The sequence below is a fragment of the Sturnus vulgaris genome, chromosome 3 (assembly GCF_052056855.1).
Source record: "Sturnus vulgaris isolate bStuVul1 chromosome 3, bStuVul1.hap1, whole genome shotgun sequence".
Classification (NCBI taxonomy): domain Eukaryota; kingdom Metazoa; phylum Chordata; class Aves; order Passeriformes; family Sturnidae; genus Sturnus; species Sturnus vulgaris.
In genome coordinates this window covers 58,914,536-58,933,675 of record NC_142245.1, presented here as the reverse complement: position 1 = coordinate 58,933,675, position 19,140 = coordinate 58,914,536, and the positions used below count along the sequence as shown (strand labels likewise).

Genomic DNA, 19,140 nt, shown 5'->3' with positions numbered 1-19,140 from the left:
GTAATATTCATGGTTTTGCCTGGCTGTAGGTGCCTGTATTATGACACTTAATAATCCTGAATGTAGTTGGTTCATTTTAACAAAAAGTGATATTTTATTGATCAAATAAATACAACATATTCCTCTTTAAAATTAGATGGAACCTATATCTTGCTGTATGTATTTTCAGTAGTCAGGTACGAAGAAACAACTTGCTGATTTTGGACAATTTGCCTTATATCTTAGCTACTGCTGAAGCAGCTATTTCCACTGCTCAGATTCCCGCTAGAGCACCGCTGGCTGATGGGAGAAACTGAATTACTGTCCTTTTCTAGGATGCCTTGAGAAGTGAGGGATGGAAGCACTGTGTCTTCCAGGGGGCTGGGGTTCCCTTTGTGGGTCTTTCCAGGCGTATTTCTTCTGCAACTGGCAAGATGAAGTTATCCTCAACAAAATCGTTCAGGCTTGGCTCCCACTGAAATTTTGTAATTTGAGTTTTTATTGTCTGGTAAATGTGGGTGCTGTAAGATCTTAAGGCTATATATATATTTATTTTAAAAGACAAAATAGATCCACGGTGTTGTGGTAGCAGAGATTAATTCCATACAATTTAAATTCTGCCTAATATTTGTCTTGTCTCTAGAGTGCCTCCTAACTCTTGAGGGATGAGTTTCTCCTCCCTGACCGCAGGTTTCTAATGGGTCTTTGGACTCATTTGCGTTAACTCTACCCATTATTTTAGCTGGGGGATTAAGGTGAAGGATTTTCATGAGCACTAGAGACCGCTGAATTGCTACATGCATGCAGATGTTGGGGAAAACAAGATTCCCATAAAAATAGGTAAAAGAACAGAAACGAACCAACAACAGTAAGTCGTAGACAAAAACACTGAAACAGTAGCGTTGGTGCAGCCGGGACCGTCGCTAACCTGCCAGACCCATGTCTTTGCACGGCAGGTTTTCAAAGCTGAAAAATGTGTTTTCACAGCACTGTGCTGTGCTGCCGTATCCTCTCGGGGGCACAGGCACCGGGCGGCATTTTATCTGTGTCGTAGGGTGCTGAGGCAGCCTCGTCTCGGCTGCAACTACTGCGGGCCTGAGTTTTAAGATAACGACTCTAGGAGCGGTTCCTATCACAACGACGAGCAACACCCACTGCTGAGAGGGGCATCGGCCCGAATTGGAAGGACGGAGGCGGCCGCGGGGTGTGTCACCCGCGGCTCGGCCGAGCTCAGCCCCCGCGGCTGGGGCGGAGGGCGGGCGGGCCGCGGCTGCGCCGTGAGAGTCGCGCCCGGCTCCAGACGCCGCCATGTTGCGCCGCTTCGCCGCCGCGGGCAGGTGAGAAGGGCGCCGTGCCGTGCCGTGCCGTGCCGTGCCGCGCCGGGGAAAGCGCGGGGCTGGGCAGAGCCCCGCTTCGGGAAGCGGCGGCCGCACCGCCCTCGGCCTCCGCCGCCGAGCCGGGAACGGGAGGGCGGGAGCGGGAGAGGAGGCGGCGAGAGGGTCGTCTTCTCGCCCCTCGGTGTGTGTCCCCCGCCATTTCGCGCGCAAGGAGGTCGCGCTGCTGCCGGCTGCTCCGCCGGGTCGGCGCCGGCCCGGGTGGGGGCTGCTGGCGGTCGTCCTTGAGCGCTTCCAGGTTCTGCCCGCGCCGTCCGCCGACGAGCTCTGGTGGCCTGACACGGTGTTGCCAGACCTTCTTGTTTTTGCTGGCCGGGGTCGCCTCACTCGGCCGCTCTTCAGGGTCCCCAGGGCTTTTCTCGTGGTGTGTCCCTGGCTTATGTCAAGGTCACCAGCGGTACGGCGGCGGGCCTTAGAGCTGACCGTCCTGCCGGCCCGGCGGTTCTCCCCTCGGCGTGGCCCTTGTCATGCCGCATGACAAGTGCGAGGTGTTAAAACAGGGCAGGGTAGCACAGCCTGCGCGGTGTCTGTGCCGGGCATCGCGGCTGTGACGCCCCGTGTGGTTTCCCGGTCCCCGCTGTGGGGACAGGGAAACACATGTCCGTGTAAATGCTGGGGAGGTTCAGTCCTGGAAACCCGGTGACTGTGCAGGATTTCTAGCCTTTTTATTTCCCAGGACAGGGAATAGCGAGAGAAGGACGTTTCGGTGACATCTTTGCTTCTATTTTTAATCAATAAAGATTAGGTGAAGCTTTGAATGTCATCAGGTTACTACTGGGTTTTCATTGCTGTCGCAGCTTTTGCCTCTCGTGCGTGCTTGGGACGCTGCATGAGTCTTTGCAGTGGCCTGGAGGCTGGGTTTGAGAAGCTACAGCTACACAGTGCAAAAAAGCCCTGTATATGTGACCTTTGTGTGAATTCATCTTTACAGTTGACTGCAAAGTATGCTTGCTTTAAACTCTTGAGAAATGGAAATTTGATTTCTTTGGGTGTCACCCCAGGTACTTAAAGCAGCTGATCGTAACACAAGTGTATTCAGTCTATTTCACTGGTAAAGCCCAAGTTTTACTGAATAAGACTATTCTGTTTGTTCTTTTCTAGAAGCAGTGCCAAGTTTGTAGCACCCTTGGGGTGCTTGGTTTCTAGGCAAAAGCACACTCTTCCTGACTTGCCATATGACTATGCTGCTCTGGAACCTCATATTAATGCAGAGATCATGCAGCTGCACCACAGCAAGCATCATGCCACCTACGTGAACAACCTTAATGTTGTCGAGGAGAAGTACAAAGAGGCACTGGCAAAAGGTTTGTATATCCACAGCAACAGATGAGATGGAAGCTTATTGGTATAGATGATACAGGAGAACAAAAAAAAAAAAATAAGGGAAATACTTTCTTTTAAGTTTTAGGTTTTGGATTATGTCATTGCAATATTGTTAGGGGGAAATCTTTTACAGTAGCTTTAGTGGTGCTGATAATTAGAAGTCAAATGTAAGTAAAAAGCATGGATTCTTTTCTCTGCAGCGCTGTAAAACTAGATGTTTTATTGATTTTTGTGGGTCCAGTCCCTACTCCATTAGTAACTTGAACTGAACAAAGACTGAGTCAGTAGGAAATTGCATTTTGCTGAACAAAGTTAGCAAAAGTCATTTTGCTGAACAAAGGTTAGTAGCAAAGTTAGAATGAAATTTGTGTGCCTTGATAGTTTTCACATAAGATGCTCTGCTCAGTCTTGGTAACTAATCTGGGTTGCCTGGAGATAAGTGGAGGTAAGACAAATGTGCAGTTAATGTATACAACACGCAGTGGAGAGACCTGAATTTGGGTGTCAGTTACATCACTGGGTCAAATTAAGGGGTTATGTAGGTCACAAGCCCATGTGAGACACTAAAATATGCAGGAAACCATCATGGAATTTGTTTTTACAATTCAAAATTTGAGATACGCTGCCTTTTGCGAAAACTTTGCACATGTAGCAGAGCTATGCTAAAACATGAGATGCGTTTTTTCTAAACTTTGAGTCTTTCAGTTGGACTGATGAAAATGTGTGAAATAACATATATATCTTTTTAAGAAGGTGGAATATATTCTGAGTTTTTTTGCTGTTGTGATGATCTTCTAAGAAGATATCAATTTACCTCAAAGAAATTATTATTGTATAGACTTGCTTCTGTCTGCTTGCCAGGTGGCTTCACAGTGGAATTTAACTGCTTGGACTTGGGTGAAAGTGAGAATTGCTGATGTCTGAGTAAACCTGAACCATATATTCCTTGATAATTAATTGCCAGTGTATTTGAATGGAGAATGGGGCTTTTCGAGGACTTAAGTGAGCCTAAAAATAACTTGTACAGTCTGAATTAATGAACTAAGGAGACTTGGTTAAGAATCAGGTGATCAAGACTGACTGCTGCCTTGCCCTGCCAGTGGCAGATCCAGGAAAGGTGTGTTCTGGAGATGTAATTAGTGCAAAGACAACTGGGGAGGGAACCCGAAGTGTAAGAAGACAGTGTGTCTGCTGCTGCTTTTACTGATGCTGTTAAATGACAAAAGTTTCAGCCGTTAGTGGAGGCAGAATTTCTGTTTATCAGAAGCATTTTCAGTGTTGTGGGTACTTTATTTTTTAGAAATTACAGCTTTTGATGGCATCTCATCACTTGCTGTTGAAATGTTTTACTTAGAGGTAGAGATTAATTTTTTCCTTAAAGATTCTGCTGAGATTATTTTCCAAATGGATTACTTATTTGTTGTGGTCATGCACACCAAAGGAGACAAATAATTATTGAGGATATTTGTGATTGTGCAGTTTGTTTGTTTGTTTTTTCCTATTTGGTATCTCAGTATACTGTGTGCAGTATTTTGACCCTCATTAGAAAAAATTCCGAGGCTGGGCAAAGTCTGAACTACTTCATTCTGTCAATATTGTTCTTATTTTTTCATACTAAAACCGAGCACAGTCAAAAATCTCTCTGGGCTGTGTATCAGTGTTGGGTTACATAGCACATCTGATCACTATCTAATGACTTTTCTCAATAGCAGAACCTTGTCAATGTCTCCTGTTCATCAGTAGAAGGTAAAGTATTCTTTTCAGATTATCTTTAGCATGTTCATCATTTATCTATGTCTGTGTAGAAAACTCAAAGCCCTCCTGTTGGCTTACATTGTCAGTTCATTTGAAAATGAATGTGCACTCCTGTGACAGTGCAGGACTTTGTTTCCACATAAACTGGTCCTGACTACCGGCCCATCAAAATGTGTCAGATTTGCTGATTGAAGGCTATTAACTTGAATCTTACTTTCATTGAAAACTTGTTCCTACCATAGTTTTCCCTGCTCTTCTTTGACCATGACACGACCTGTGATTGCAGTCTTATAAGGATAAAAATGACTTAGGCTGAGAAACTGAGCTGACTGCTCTCTTGGGCACCTTTGACCTTCTTGTCTTGGTTTACTGAATTGTCCATGGATTCTAAAGCAATAAATTCCAGTATACTTTTGCTGTAACTTAAGGACAAGTTACCCCTTTTCAATTGTTTTTTTTTTTCTTTCCCAATGCATAGTTCAGCAGCACTGAACTGAAAAAATACTGGTTTTTTAAGGACAATGATGAAATGCCATCTCTGGTTCCTAGTGGTACTGAGAAGTGAGTTCTTCGACGGAATGGTGGAATAAAGAGTGATGAACACATTAAAGGCATTCTAAGTTACTTTTTGATTTCTGGCTTGCTATATGTTGTATGCTCTGGATTAACTTGAAAGTGTCATTAAGGTGTGTAAAATTCAGGGAAAATGTCCTGAAGATGCCATCTGAGTGGCCATGAGAGACTTCTCATCTTTAACCTGATAACTAAATCCAGCAAATAATGTTTTTACAAACTGCATTGGGTGCTTTGTTTCAGTGCTGTACCCCTCTGTGAAGGTTGTGAGGAAATGCTGAGACCATGGAATCCTGGATTAAAACCTTACTAACAGATGTGCTACTGCTTTGAGGTGCACTGCTTTGAGGCTTGTCTTCATGTCTGCGTTATTGAGGTGACTCAGAAAATTTCTGTCACAGTCCTGAGAGTGGAGGAAACAACCCCCCCATTGATTCCTTACTAAGGAACGCATTGGAGTGGTGGAAAAAACTTTAAAAACCTTTGAAATGCTTCAGTGTTTTTAAAAGCCAAAATAATGAAAACACTTGTATTGAAGTGGTGCAACACTGTTCAGAGACACAAGGAACCAGTGAATTCTTCAAGGAATAGTGTTTTGTGGAGGGAGAGGAAGTACAGAGCTGTTTGATCTTGATTTCAGATGCAGGATTCTGTCATGTGTAGTAAAATGATTTGGGTCACTTTTCTGTGAGTACCTCCCTCCAAAAAAAGCCCCAAATGAAACAGAAGATAGGAGAAGAACATTTTGTGTATGTGCTCACTTTTCTTACTGACTTTTCTCAAGCACAAGCTGCTTGCCTTGTAAATTGTTTTAAGAAGTTTAAAAATGCTTGGTTTGCAAATCAGTGAGATAATGGGTGAGTATTATTCTTGCTTTGTAGTGATGATACTGAATTTACAAGTGCTGGATCCTCAAAGAGTTCTTCCTGTGCTCATTGTTTTATTCTGCTGTAGAGTGGCCGTAGGTCTTACATGTGTAGTATGGGCTGCCTGATAGTCGCAATATTTCAGATCACTTATTACAGCATAAAAAACGATCAAAGATAATAAATCTTCAGTAGAGTTTGTCTGTGACTCTCTAAAATACGGATAATAGTACAAACCTTTTGTTTTCCGCTGACAAGTTACATGCTTGTAGAAAGATTTTGGAGATCAATGGAGGCCTAGTAGAAGATTACTGCCTGTTGTGGTGATGATAATGTTTTTATTTATTTATTTTTATTTTCTCTATCCTTAGGTGATGTTACAGCTCAAGTGTCACTTCAGCCTGCACTGAAGTTCAATGGTGGGGGTCATATCAATCACAGCATCTTCTGGACAAACCTTTCTCCTAATGGAGGAGGGGAGCCTAAAGGTTAGTGTATGTTACAGTGGTTTATTGCATCAGTTTAATTAACAGGTAGAATTGATGATCTTTTCTCTCTTCGAAGGAGTCTAAAGGATCTTTATTTTTCAGAGTTAATTCACCTTTCTATGTGACAGTTACCAAAAATCTGAGGTATTCGGGGTTTTTTCATGTAAGCCAAAAGTATAAAAAAATAGTCGTGTACATATATTTTTAATTTCTAGAGCTGATTATGTATACACTGCAAAATACTTGGCTACTGCTGTATATCTGCCTTCTACCTTCATTAAGAGAAAATAGTTGTGCAGAGCTGTGCTAATTAAATTGCCATATGTACTCCATTCACAGAAAGGGAAGGAATGTGCTGCAGACCCACCCAGCCTAGTGGCTGGAATTATGCTCCAGTTTGGATAGGGATAGTTTAGCCCTTAAACCTTAAAGGAAGGGATCCCCTTGGGGAGGATAGAGTACTGATTACCTAAAGTGATCTGCAATTAAAGGTAAAGGCCCTTTAGTACAGATCTCACAAAAGCTGTTGTGATAAACTTGAGAGATTTTGATTGAAGTTTAATTTTATATGCCTGTGATCTTTCTGTGCTTTTTTTCTGTTAAAGGAGAATTGATGGAGGCCATCAAACGTGACTTTGGTTCCTTTGCAAACTTCAAGGAGAAGCTTACAGCTGTATCAGTTGGTGTTCAAGGATCAGGCTGGGGGTGGCTTGGCTATAACAAGGAGCAGGGGCGCCTACAGATAGCAGCTTGTGCAAATCAAGACCCTTTGCAAGGAACAACAGGTCAGGTTTCTTTCCTTCCCCTCTGCTTCTGTAAATTTGATAGGCAAGTGTATGACATCTGAAAAGTGGTTTGTGGACCATGTTGAGAAGAAATTGCTGGATAAATAGATCTGAAAAACCAAATGTGTCTTCTAGCAGAAGTGAAAACGCAGTTTTTAAAGCAGTATTTGTAAAGCAAGACTTGAGAACTGTGAAGAGCAGAAGCATTAAGTGTCCTTCTAGTCCAAGGGAAAATAGATGGGCCGTGCTGTGAAAGTGCATTTTGGTAGGTGAATATTTTAGCTTCAGCTTCCTTGGATTTTTGAGTAACTGCAGTAACTTGCACATATCAAGCAACATTAAGACTCTTGCCTTCAGATTTTTTTTCCTCTGGCAGAGGAGATACTCACAGCACTGTCAGTGGAGGCCAGACAGCAGGAGAGGGGAAGACGAACATAATAACTCTTGTTCCTATCTAGACCGGGTTTAAAATGGAGCCTTATAGTTTGCTTCCTTTATACTGACAGAGTGATGAGTGTCAACCAAATTAGTCTGTGATTTGGTTAAATGTTACAGCTGGACAAGCAGAACAGTACTGGCAATGATCTCTTTCCAAGATATTCTTACTTCCTTAGAGAGACATGGAAATGGTAATGGCAGGCTGGACACCCTTCACAGAGAGAAGAGGTCATGACCAGTCAGAATCTGCCTGCAGTGTCAGTTTGTCCAAATAATTTTGCAGATACCTTTAAAACATGTTTTGCAGAATTCATCGAGAATGGCAAGAAATTTCATGTGTTGCCAGCAGTCTCTGTAATGCCTATCAGTAGGGTAAAAAGAAATTAAGATTTAGTATAGGGACATAGAATGTAATGGGGGTAAATTTCACCCTCCCTCCTGAGGGGAAAATTTACATTAAAAAGTCAGTGACGAGGGTATTTTAGCACAAAAGCAAGGAGGTATGAGGTGAGGTAATTAGGCACTTACCAAATAGCCTGTATTGGAAGTATTGGAAGCAAGCTGGCATAGCAAGAAACCTTTATAATGTAATTTTGCATGAAAGTGCTTGCATAACTGTGCAAAAGTAGAAACATTTCGAAAATTACTTAACCTGGTTTCAGTTATATCTTCAAGGCAGTTCCAGAATATTTATAGATGTGTTTACCCAAATCAGCTCTTTGAGTTTATGCAGTGTGTTTGTGTGTGTGTGTGTAGCACAATTTTGTAAAATATTACAATAAGGACCAGTATGCTGCAGAGCTCTTTGTCTTCCTGCAGATTAAGACTCAGAAACTGGGTACAGCCTGGGGTTGCAATATAAAACTTTACATGTAAAGTGTGCTTTCATACATTTACAAAATTTATCCTCTTTTTTTACAGGTCTCATTCCTTTGCTAGGCATTGATGTATGGGAACATGCTTATTATCTTCAATACAAAAATGTTCGACCTGATTATTTGAAAGCCATCTGGAATGTGATCAACTGGGAGAACGTATCTTCAAGATATGCAACTTGCAAAAAGTAGAGTGGAATTCTTGCACAGACTACTAAAATGTCACCAGTTCTACTCTGATACCACTCTTGTAGTAGTGCCTGTGGCTTACAAATGAATTGTTCTACTGCAGAAAGCACTTCACTCATCCAACAAAAGCATTTCATAATCAAGCAAAGTGTCTGCTTGTTTAATTCTGTGAAAGGTATTTACTTAGAGTTCTGAAGCTTTAAACTGTTGTGCAACAAAGGGAGACAACTTAATCTGTTCCATTGCATATAGAAACATAGGTCACCTTGTTGAATCTTAATGGATTTCCTTGTTGCACTAAAATACCTAAGTGGAAATATGTGCTACTGTTGCTATAAACAAATAAAACTCAAAAGAAGAATCTTCTATAACTGTCTACAAGAGACTCATTTTTAGTCATATCTGGTCTAGTTACTTGATTTTAAAAAACTAGAAGAAAAAAATGCCATTTGTAAGTTGTTGTATTACAGGCTGCAAAGCTTTCGTAAAGGTTGGAAAGATAAATGAAAGGAGAAATAGGTGTTGCTGTGCCTGCCTGAATTGGCTGTCTTCAGTCATCCCTACCCCTTCCTCCATCTCTTTCGTGAGATCTTCGTGTCTCACACTGATGCAGGAGCATTGTAAGCATTACCTTGGGTGAGAGGTGACAGTACTGGCTCAGGCAGGTTGTTCACATAGGGCCTGAACGACAGCATGTGACACTCATTTCATACTAGCTGTTCAGGTATGTCTTAGACCATCCTTCGACTGAAGGGACTGATTCCATGCATATATCAAGTACGAGCTGTCTCTGCACAGCCCTGTTGCTGAAGCAGTAGTAACAAATTAAATTTGATGCTTGAAGCAGGGACGAAGTAACCTGTGTGGTGTAACCGAGCATACCCATGGTCTTGAAAAAGAAGTGGTTGGCATGTTGTCTACTTGAAGGTGAAGCAAACTGGAGGTTTTTTCTGTTCCTTATTACATACAGTGAAGTACCACGTAACAGAGATTAAAAACTGGTGTAGTGCTCCTCAATTTGACTGCTGAGGCAGGGCTCTGTTGGTGAGTGCCATAATTTGTGTGCCAGACATCCTGGTACTGCACACTCCAAAGGAACAGGAGGTAAATATGGCTGTAGACTGGTGCTCTGGAAAGGAATGCTTAAGCTATGGAGAAAACTTTAGTTAGCTCCAGGTAGTGAGGCTTTAAATCACAAATCAAGCATAGCCATTTGCTGAGGCTCTAAAGGTGGGTAGTGTGAGACCCAGCACATGCTGGTGAGGCTCCGTTTCTGCTGTGCACCAGGTTGAGAAAAATTTCCACTCATCTGCTTCCAGTCAGCTGGTGAGTCAGTCCTGCTACCTTGTGTCCTGTCTAGGTCTGAATGTACAGTGTCCTCAGCTGTATACAAAAAGGAATGTCTGGAATAGGAAGATGAGAGCTTGCTCACTGTTGAAGACAAATAGTAGGGATAGTTAAGCAGTGAAAATTATTTAATGCTAGTTCTGGTGGACAACTGTAAAGGACAAAGGTTTATGCGGTTCCTTTGAAATAAGGGCTTGGTTAAACTGTCTTAATTCCATACTGCTGTGAAATCTGGAAAAAGTGGTTCTTGTGGCACTATGAGATGGAGTATGTGCCTGTAATTTTGAAAGTGTGCTAGCAAAGCTGTTGACTGGGCAGTGAAAGTGCATAAAACTCTTACTGATCTGTGTTAGGCAGTAAACTAAAAATTGCTGCTGAGAACTAGCACTTTGTGTTACAGTGGGCAGGTGTGTCTCTCCCATGAATTGAGAAAAGGGAAGGGAAAGCCTTAGAGCTGATCTCAAATGCCCTGTCTGGACAAGTCTGAGACCCATAAGTCAAACATGAAATTAAGTTTGTTCTACCTAGACATTTCTAACCCTAGTGGTAAAATAGCTGTGTCTATAAAGACATCTCCAATCTGAACTGTGCAGAGTATCTTCAATGAGCATGGAATTATTTGCAGATTTGATCTGCATGACAGGAGCAATGAGTTTGCAAATTTCAGTGCTGGATTAGTCTTTGACCTGAACCAAACAGAAGAATTGCAAAATTGCATCCTGACAGACCCCAGGGCTTAGCTATGTGGCTGATGAAGATGTGATTGTAGACACAGTTAATTAGTGTGTCGGCCCCATTATGTTAAAATAAAAACTTGGAATAATTTTCAAGAGGAGAACAAGGTGCAGTACCTAATCCAAAATTTAGGAAATGAGTGTGTCCTGGGCTGAAAGAGCAGGGTGCATCAAGGTGATCCCATAATAAATACTTGCAAGTGGCAAAGCTGCTGCACACAGAGACTTTGGTTTGCACATTGCAGATTTTGGTGGCTGAATGTTTTTCAGAAACATGGAGCTGGGTTCAAAAGGGCAATACTCTGCTGGGATGTGCAAGTGCATGTTTGTGGCTTTTTGCTGACCCATAAAAAGACATTTGAAGGCTAATAAGAATCACAAAGTGTGTGTATCTCATTCTGCAGCAGAATAGATTAAAGTAATTCGAGGCCAGCCAAACCAAGCTCTTGCAGCCTTTCTGCCACCCCCATGGCAGGCCGTGGGGGTGATGCCATGGCCAGCTCCAGTGAGCCCTCAGGATGGCACCTTCATCCTGCTGGGAAACAGGAGGGGTCTGTGGGTGTCTTTACTGAGCATGCAGAAATGGAAATAGATCAGAGGCTTTTCCCCTACAGCTTCTAATTGCCGCCTTACAATATTCTAATTTTGCCATTATCTACAGCATGTATTAACCGCCCCCCAAAGCAGTAAACCCCTAAACTGTCTCCAGAAAATACTGAGAGTGGAACAGCTTGTAAGCTGGTATGGTCTCCTAGATATTAAAGCCTCTTTATTTACTGAAGACTTACCTGTCTTTGCATTCGACTTTAGTTCTCTCTAGTGTGGCAAAGTAGGTTTAAAATGCCACTGTGCCATTCTGCTAATATTTTACAGGCCTGTTGTGTTGACCTTGCAGAAGTTAATCATTACACTACTATAAAGTGAAAGAGTTATGTTTGCAATCATGTCTAATACTGAGGAGATAAAAATACTGGTAACTTGGTAGGCTTAACCTGCATTTTTCTTCTGCTTAATAATTAAAAGTAATACTCTCAGGTTTCATCATAGCTGAGTTATCTTGTAATTCATAGAGTAATCTTGTTGATTCAAAAAGCAAAGGGTTCTGTGGTAGGAGTGTGTGACTGCAGAGCTGAAGCAGCTCCAGTCCAGAGACCCAGATCTGTGCCTTCCCCACTAGGTGGGAGTGTCACTCTGTCTTACTCTGTTGACTTCGGGCGTCTAAGTTGAATTTCCAAGTCAGGTTAGGAACCTGGCCGGGTGTTCTCACGCTCAAGAGGGGATCTGCTTGGATTTCCACTTTCTGAATAATCTAGGTGACCCTCTTCAGTGAACAGTATGTGGGGAGGAGACAGTGCTGCTGCGGAGAAGGCAGTTTATGGTAATACATTCAGTCAAATACAGAATTTACTGTAACTAGAGCCAGGCAGGCAGAGGCTAGAGGAAGGTACTCCTAATTAAAACGAAGATGCTTCTGGGGTTCCCACCTGCCTCACTGGACTCTTAAGTGTGTCTGAGTAGGGACACACTGTACATGACATCCTGAATGGTCTTTCAAATCCAGAGACCACAGACCACTGCAGGGGCTGAAGCCTGTCACATTGATGTAATTAAGCCAAGTCTGCAGAGAGTACACAACCTGAGGCACGGAGCTTTGCAGTTACAGCTGTGCTGCTTTATAGGGCTGCTGCTGCAGCAGCTTTTGAGTGGATCTGCTCACCTAAAGAGATGGATAGACCAATTAGCACAAATTGGTAGACCTGCTGCCTGGACCTGCTGGAGCTGGTGGTGGACCCACATAGTCTTGAGACACCACAGAAGCAGCTTTGACATGTGTCCTACATGTGTTTTAAAGCATGTCTGGCTTTATGGGAAATCCCTGGAGCCCAGAGAACTGCCTACAGCATAGTACTTGGGAAGTCTTGACATTAGGGCTATGTGAAATGACTGGCAGTCCCCATAGTTGTGTGCTCCTGTTGCATATAAATTTGAAGAGGAAACGACAGTTTTCTGGTAATATTAGTTTCTGTGGAACTCTGTGGAAACGTACAAAAATTGCTGGTTGTTGCTCATGGTATTTGCAGATAGGTTGGATACTTTCAGAATCTGACTTCTGTGAGCGAGTTTTGTCCCACTTGGAAAGGTAAAAACTTTGAAAAGTCCATGTCTGTCTTCAGTTAGACTATGATCCTTAGTGCTTTCTTGTTTTCGTCACCTTTTTTTTGAGGAGGAACCAAGTTCCCTGGCTTCTCCCTACGTCTCCTGAGGTCCCTTATTGAGCTCCACTTCCTTTGGAGTGTGCTCTGCAGTTCTGTTCTTTGCAGCTGTGTTCCTTCTCACCAGCTGCTCCATGGTGATGCATCTTAAGAGCTTGTCCTTTATGCTACTGGCACTAGGACTGTAGCTCTAAAAGGTCAGATTTAGAAGCAAGTAGCATGGTAATGCAGCTACTTTTACCCATAACCTTTGCAACACTCAGAAGATTACTGCACAGGAATTACAATTTTGCCTTGTTTTTGTAAGAGAAAGTCAAAAGTTCTTATGCAGTTACTGCAAAAAATACCAGACACATCAGAGGTCTGCAAATCAGAAGGCAATAGAAAAGAACATCTGTTCATTTAAGTGTCATGGTTTGAAGGTAATATCACAATTCTGAGAAGGATTAATTTGTACTATTTCAGTATTTGAACTTAACAGGAAATGGTGATGTTGCAACCCTTGTTTTGCCTCTAGAAATTCAGACCTGAGGTAGCTAAAAGCAAGGGCTCCCAGTTTTCAGGAATTTTGATATTTGGCTGTGGTCAAGACTGGATAGAATTGACAACTTGTCAGTGTTTCCAGGAATCCAGAAGCTCCCCAGGCCCCACAGCTGTCAAGGAAGTCTGGTGTCTTGTCTGTCAGAGCAGCTGTTGTGGGCTTCAAGCCTCAGGTTTCTCCAAAGGTCATTCACATAGAGCTGTTTCAAACAAAACATTTTAGGCTCATAAAGGTATTGTTTAAGAAAGTTCTCTGTCTATGTATCTGTCTTCTGACTAAATGCTTCACTGGGATGCTTCCAGTCACTCTTATCCCTCTAGCCGAATTGTGTTAAGAGGCTGTGGGGAGGAGAGGAAATGTAGTCTTTCAAAGTATGTATCATTAAGCTGACTTTGATTTATTCTTCCTGTAAAAGATGCACACAAGCCTGGCCAGCCTGCCAGGAGAAGAGCTTGACTCGGGTGCCTTCAGTGTTTGAGCTTGTTTCCCAAGTCACGGAGAGGAACTTGTGTCAGAAGGACTTTAACTTTTTCTTCCATCTGGGCTCCCCCACCTCTTCCTGGGTTTAATTGCAATAGGTTCTACTGGTATTTACAAGGAAATGTATTCATTAATTTCTGCTTATTTCTTTTTCTTAGGAAAGAATAAGGGTCACAAAACTAAAGCTCTCACCTGGGCTTTTTTGGGGATGAATGGGTATTATTTATAAAAGCTTAAGTGTAGGACTTGGTGCTTGTTAGCATAACTAAGTAAAATGGGAACAATCAACTAGAAGTAGCCTGTCTGAGGGTCAAATGCTCCAATGGGAGTTTTCACTTGCCTTCATGAGATCCAGGTCAGTTAAAAGCAGCTCTGGGCCAGAATTGCTGCTTTTCTGTATTATCCAGCTGGGAATTAGAATTGTTCCTGGATTTTGTTTTATTAGCATGTAAGTCATAACAATTAAATGTTGGTTGTTGTCCATCTGCTGATATTCCTTGCTGTCCCAAATGCATTCTCTCCAGCTTGTGTGAGATGGTGCAGTGCACATGGAGTATGTGAGTGGCAAACCCATGTATAGGGAAAAGCACAGGATATTAAGTGGAACTAAATGTTTTTATTCCAGATGTGTCTGTCTGGCATAGACACTGTGGAATGGATAGAGGTGTGGGCTAATGATGAGGGCTCAGCCTTGAAACTGATCCTTGAAATTAACATCTGCATCTATGATTCTAAGCTGACCTGCCCAGATTTGTCTCCAGTGGACTCTGATGTCAGCTTCATTAGAAAGTAGCATGTTTCTGTGGCCTCAGAGTAGTATCCAACAACTAGATCATGTTGGGATGTAGGAATATCCCATCAAAGCCTTCTTTCCTTTGCCTGAGCATTTTGCATCAGCAAGCAGTATGTCACAACAATGCAGTTATCTTTGTGCTGGATTTTTTCATTCCAAATCCCGAGCAGTTCACTGTAAGGCAGTTTTGCATGGATAGAAGAAAGCAAAGCTGCGCATGTCCAGCTGGTGAGCTGTCCCCAGGTACTGCATCCAGGAGCATGTTTTTTAAGTGGTTGTAAAGGGATTCTCTGGATTGCAACCTTGGGCTGATCCTGACATCAGGGCAGCAATATGGAGAAGTCCTAGTCTGGTTGTTATTCACTTGGAGCTTGTGGCAGAGTAGGAGCTGGACCTGACATCTGAAAATCCTGGTCCTGTCAGTAATCCTTAGGGATTAGTTTTGAGGGGGCTAATATGTGTACATGTCTAAATATACCAATATGATAACGAACTTATCTCTCTGTGTGTCATTCTGTTAACCTCTTCTTAATGTTTGGAGGAAAAAAATGGCAGAAAAACCATCTGGTTGCACTCACTCTTGCAAGCCAACATCTGGCTGCCAGACTTGAGAGGCTGTGTAATCTCTGCTCGTGTGGTTTCCATGCTTTGATTCCCTGCTATGACTGAGTGCTGCAGAGGAACTTGTCCCTCGTGGCAGAGTGTGATCTGACAATGTGTTGGAAGGACAGAAGGTGTCCACCATTTAGACTTTGTTTACATGGAAGTGTTTCCAAGGTAACCCAAGTGCCAGTGTGGCTCTCATAGTGCTTCATCACTATAGCCTTGGTCTTCAAAAATTCTTGTTTGGGCTGGAACTGTGCTTGCAGTTACCCAGATATATTGTAGAGGTAAAATGTCAGTCCTGCACTATGAATGCAATAAAAGTGAATTCTTCTGGTAAGCTTCTGAACCGAAATTCAGGAAATATATGCTTTGCTTTCCTTGCACACCACACACACAAGTGCAAGGAAATGAGATCTTGTGTCTTGCCTCTGATGTATTTGTGGATGAATGAAAAGGGTGGGATGACAGTGCAGTTCATGCAAAGAAAGAGGACGTGGGTGCTGGAGCATTGCCTCTGCTGTCTGGGTAGGCACTTCAGACACTCCAAAATTCAGGAGAGCAGCATGGAATTCTTCCTTTGCTGACATGGGCCTGAACGTGTATCTCCCACTGGAGTGCCCTGTCTGCCATGGCAGGAGCATTTCAGAGGTGATGTATTTTGAGTTCCTTCAGCCAAAACAACTGAAATGCTCGTTACCTGAGGTAGTCAGGCAAAGGTGACTCTCTCCAGACCAGTACCCAATGGAGGAGAATCCCCCAGTGAGGAGAATCCGGATATCAAAAAATACTGAGGGCAATATCCTGACTGCTCAAGGGGAACCATCTGCCCTCAGCATGATCTCGTTCCACTAAGTGAGCCCCATGTCCTCTTTCCAGCTCCAAGCATTTGGTGACTTCGGATGAATTGGCGAGACGTTTTGAATCAGTTAACACCCCATATTCAGTAAATAAGTTATTTGCTTCTCCCAGTCTTGCCCAAAGCATTTTTCAGTTGCATGAAACTATTTTTATTGACTTGAAAGGGGAAGAGGAATGAAATAAATTTGTTGGCCGAGTCAGAGTACATGTAACAGCAGCTAAACAAGAACTCTGATTTTCTGATTTTTGTCACGATCAAATTTAGACTCCATCTTCCACAGATATTCAGGCTGTGGAATGTTTTTTTTCCAAAGGAATTCACAACAAATGTGTTGATCTCAAGTCAGAATGACTGTCTTGGTGGCAGTTGGCAGTGACATTTGGGTTATGTTAATGACAGCAAATTTAAATATAGTGCAAAATTAAATTTAGCACAAAGTAGGAACCAGTAACATGAAAAATAAGTGAAAAAGGAGAAAGGACTACCTGTCAGGCTGCAGAACAAAGGGAGAAAATTATTGGAAAGTCCCAACTAGTTTTTTATAGTTTGGGGGTTTTTTAAGGAAAAAAATAATATAGCCTGAAAACTGCGATAATAATTTCCTTTTTTGAAGCCACATAACTTCACCTTCTGTTGGAGGAACAATCAGGTTTTATCCTTCACCTTGACCAGAAAAATAAATGCAGTGGAAGAGCCAGGAAGAGGAAAAAGGCTCTGTTTTTGTCTTCCGTACTAACTTCACAAAGTTCTTGACAAGGGTAAAAAATTTGTAAAACTTTTCTGAGAAAAAAGCCCAAACAAAGGAATCAGAAAAATAATATAGCTGGAAAACAACAAAGCTAAAAAAACCTGGTGCTTGTAGAAAGCCAGTTAGCTGGTTATCTGTTGCAGGATATTTTTGGTGAAGAATTTATAGCTGCCCACAGGAGTTAGTAGTATCACCACCATCCACTCAAAACAACCCGTCACCTCCATTGCCATCATCTGTCCAATTATCACGTTGCAGTCAAAGATTATCGAGCATGCCCCAGCCTTGTTTGCACTAATCTTTAAGAATAATATGTCAAATAACAAAGATGCCCCACTCAGACCAGGGGATGTCCTATTGCCACATTATTTTCACTCTCAAATTGAGCTAACATGAAACTAGGCATCATTAATGTATGTAGGGACCCTCTGCTCTCTTTAGAGGTAGCTGCTCCTTATCACCAGAGGAAAAGCTCCCAGAAGAGCCTGTAGCTGCTTGTGGGGTTTATTGTCTGATATGTCAACATTCCAGCTTCCAACACCCATCTTTCCTGAGTGACAGCAGTTACACAGCCCAGATCCTCATGACTCAAGGAGAATAGGCAGCTGGATGAATCCATCCGACAGCTGTATGTTAAGCCATGATCTACACAGGCAGAGAAGAGCACTTCCACCAGGAGATGGTATTTATTTCCATAGAAACAAAATAATTCATTTTATGTCACTTTCTCTGCCATGTGGCAAAAGAGAGAACAGACAATGGTAACCCCATCTGCTTCTTGTGTTCTCTCATATGTCAGTATGTAGAGATTTAAATTAAGATATATTTCTCTCTGATTATGTTAAATTGTTCACATGTGGTGAGCATAGCCAAGAGTGTCATGAAGTAAAAGGCCTGCTGCATTTCAGAGACCTCTCTATCAGGTAAGTCTCCACACATCTCTAGAGCTGCAGAAGTCCTTGAGGTCATGCCTGCTGGTCTTATCCTTCATCCTCAGAGCATAAAACTTTCATTCTTAACAAGTCCTACAGGAAACTTCAATTGCAATTTCCTTAAGATATAGGACATCAATACATTTCAGAAGGAACATAAGCAGCAGAGACCAGAAAAAATGCTGCTGCTTTCTGAAAACACATGCAGATTTGTACGTATTTGGAGAAGGTTTGAGTATCTTGAGAAGTGTTTTGTATTTTTTCATTGGGAGCTGATAGAGTCCTTAGGAGCCCCAGCAGCACGACAATGGTCTGTGAATGTCTGATTGATAATGCTGGATTAGAACAGCTATGACCTCCTGCCTTCTCACTCTTCTTTCAGTACCACTTAGCAGATTAATGTTATGAAATTTAATGTGACATAGCAGTCCAAGCAATTATTGCTGGTGGTGTCTAGAAGGTCATTGCCTGAACCCTTGGCCTGAGCTAAAATTAGTATTAAAAGAACCCTCTGTGTAAGTAGGGTCCAGGAAGTGCTGGCTGTGTGTGGGATGGATGAAGCTGTCTGCTTGCTCCCCTGAGGCACAGCCATAAATACTGCTGTGATTATGAGAGCTTGCAGAAAAATCTGAGACAGTTCTTCCTCAGAGGGATGCTGACTTAGAAGTAGTTTGAATAGCCATGTATGTTCTCTAACAAAGAGGTTTGGGAAATCCCATATTCTTCTGAGATTCCCTGGTGAATGTATTAACCATATCTGAGGTATTTTTGACCAAGTTCACATCCAGTGTCTTGAACAGGATATAGGAATATATATTCCCAAAATATGAATAGGTGATGCTGGTAAAATACTGCTATATTAGCATACAAATAAGTGGATTTTTCTGAAAACACCTGTAATTACAGCTGTAGAGGAACTAACCACCTATTTATCTGGAGGTAATCAATCATGTTGTGGCCTGGCTTATGCAGGAATTTATGCAAAATGAATTATCACAATGTCTCTGTGTTTTAAAGCCTGTAAGTTTAATCTTTTTCTCACCTTTCTAATTTCCCACGTAATTTGTTTACTCTTCCTATCTTTCTCCTTGATGATAAGTTGAGTTCTCTCTCCTTGCAGAAGCTGAAAGCTTTGATCAAATCCTTGCCTTCCTTTTTCTAATGTGTGTAGCCCAGTAGAGAAGGATGTCTATGGCTAGTCTGAACCTCTGCACTAAAGTGT

General features: G+C 42.3%; 1 protein-coding gene across 1 annotated transcript; it reads left to right on the top strand.

Annotated features, from left to right (window-relative positions):
- The first annotated feature begins 1,020 nt into the window (after positions 1 to 1,020).
- SOD2 (superoxide dismutase 2) lies at positions 1,021 to 9,033 on the top strand. Its single transcript, XM_014874170.2, has 5 exons — positions 1,021 to 1,316; positions 2,475 to 2,677; positions 6,262 to 6,378; positions 6,984 to 7,163; positions 8,523 to 9,033. The coding sequence occupies exons 1-5, from the start codon at positions 1,288 to 1,290 to the stop codon at positions 8,666 to 8,668; spliced, it is 675 nt and encodes a 224-aa protein (XP_014729656.1). The 5' UTR covers positions 1,021 to 1,287; the 3' UTR covers positions 8,669 to 9,033.
- Positions 9,034 to 19,140: the final 10,107 nt, after the last annotated feature.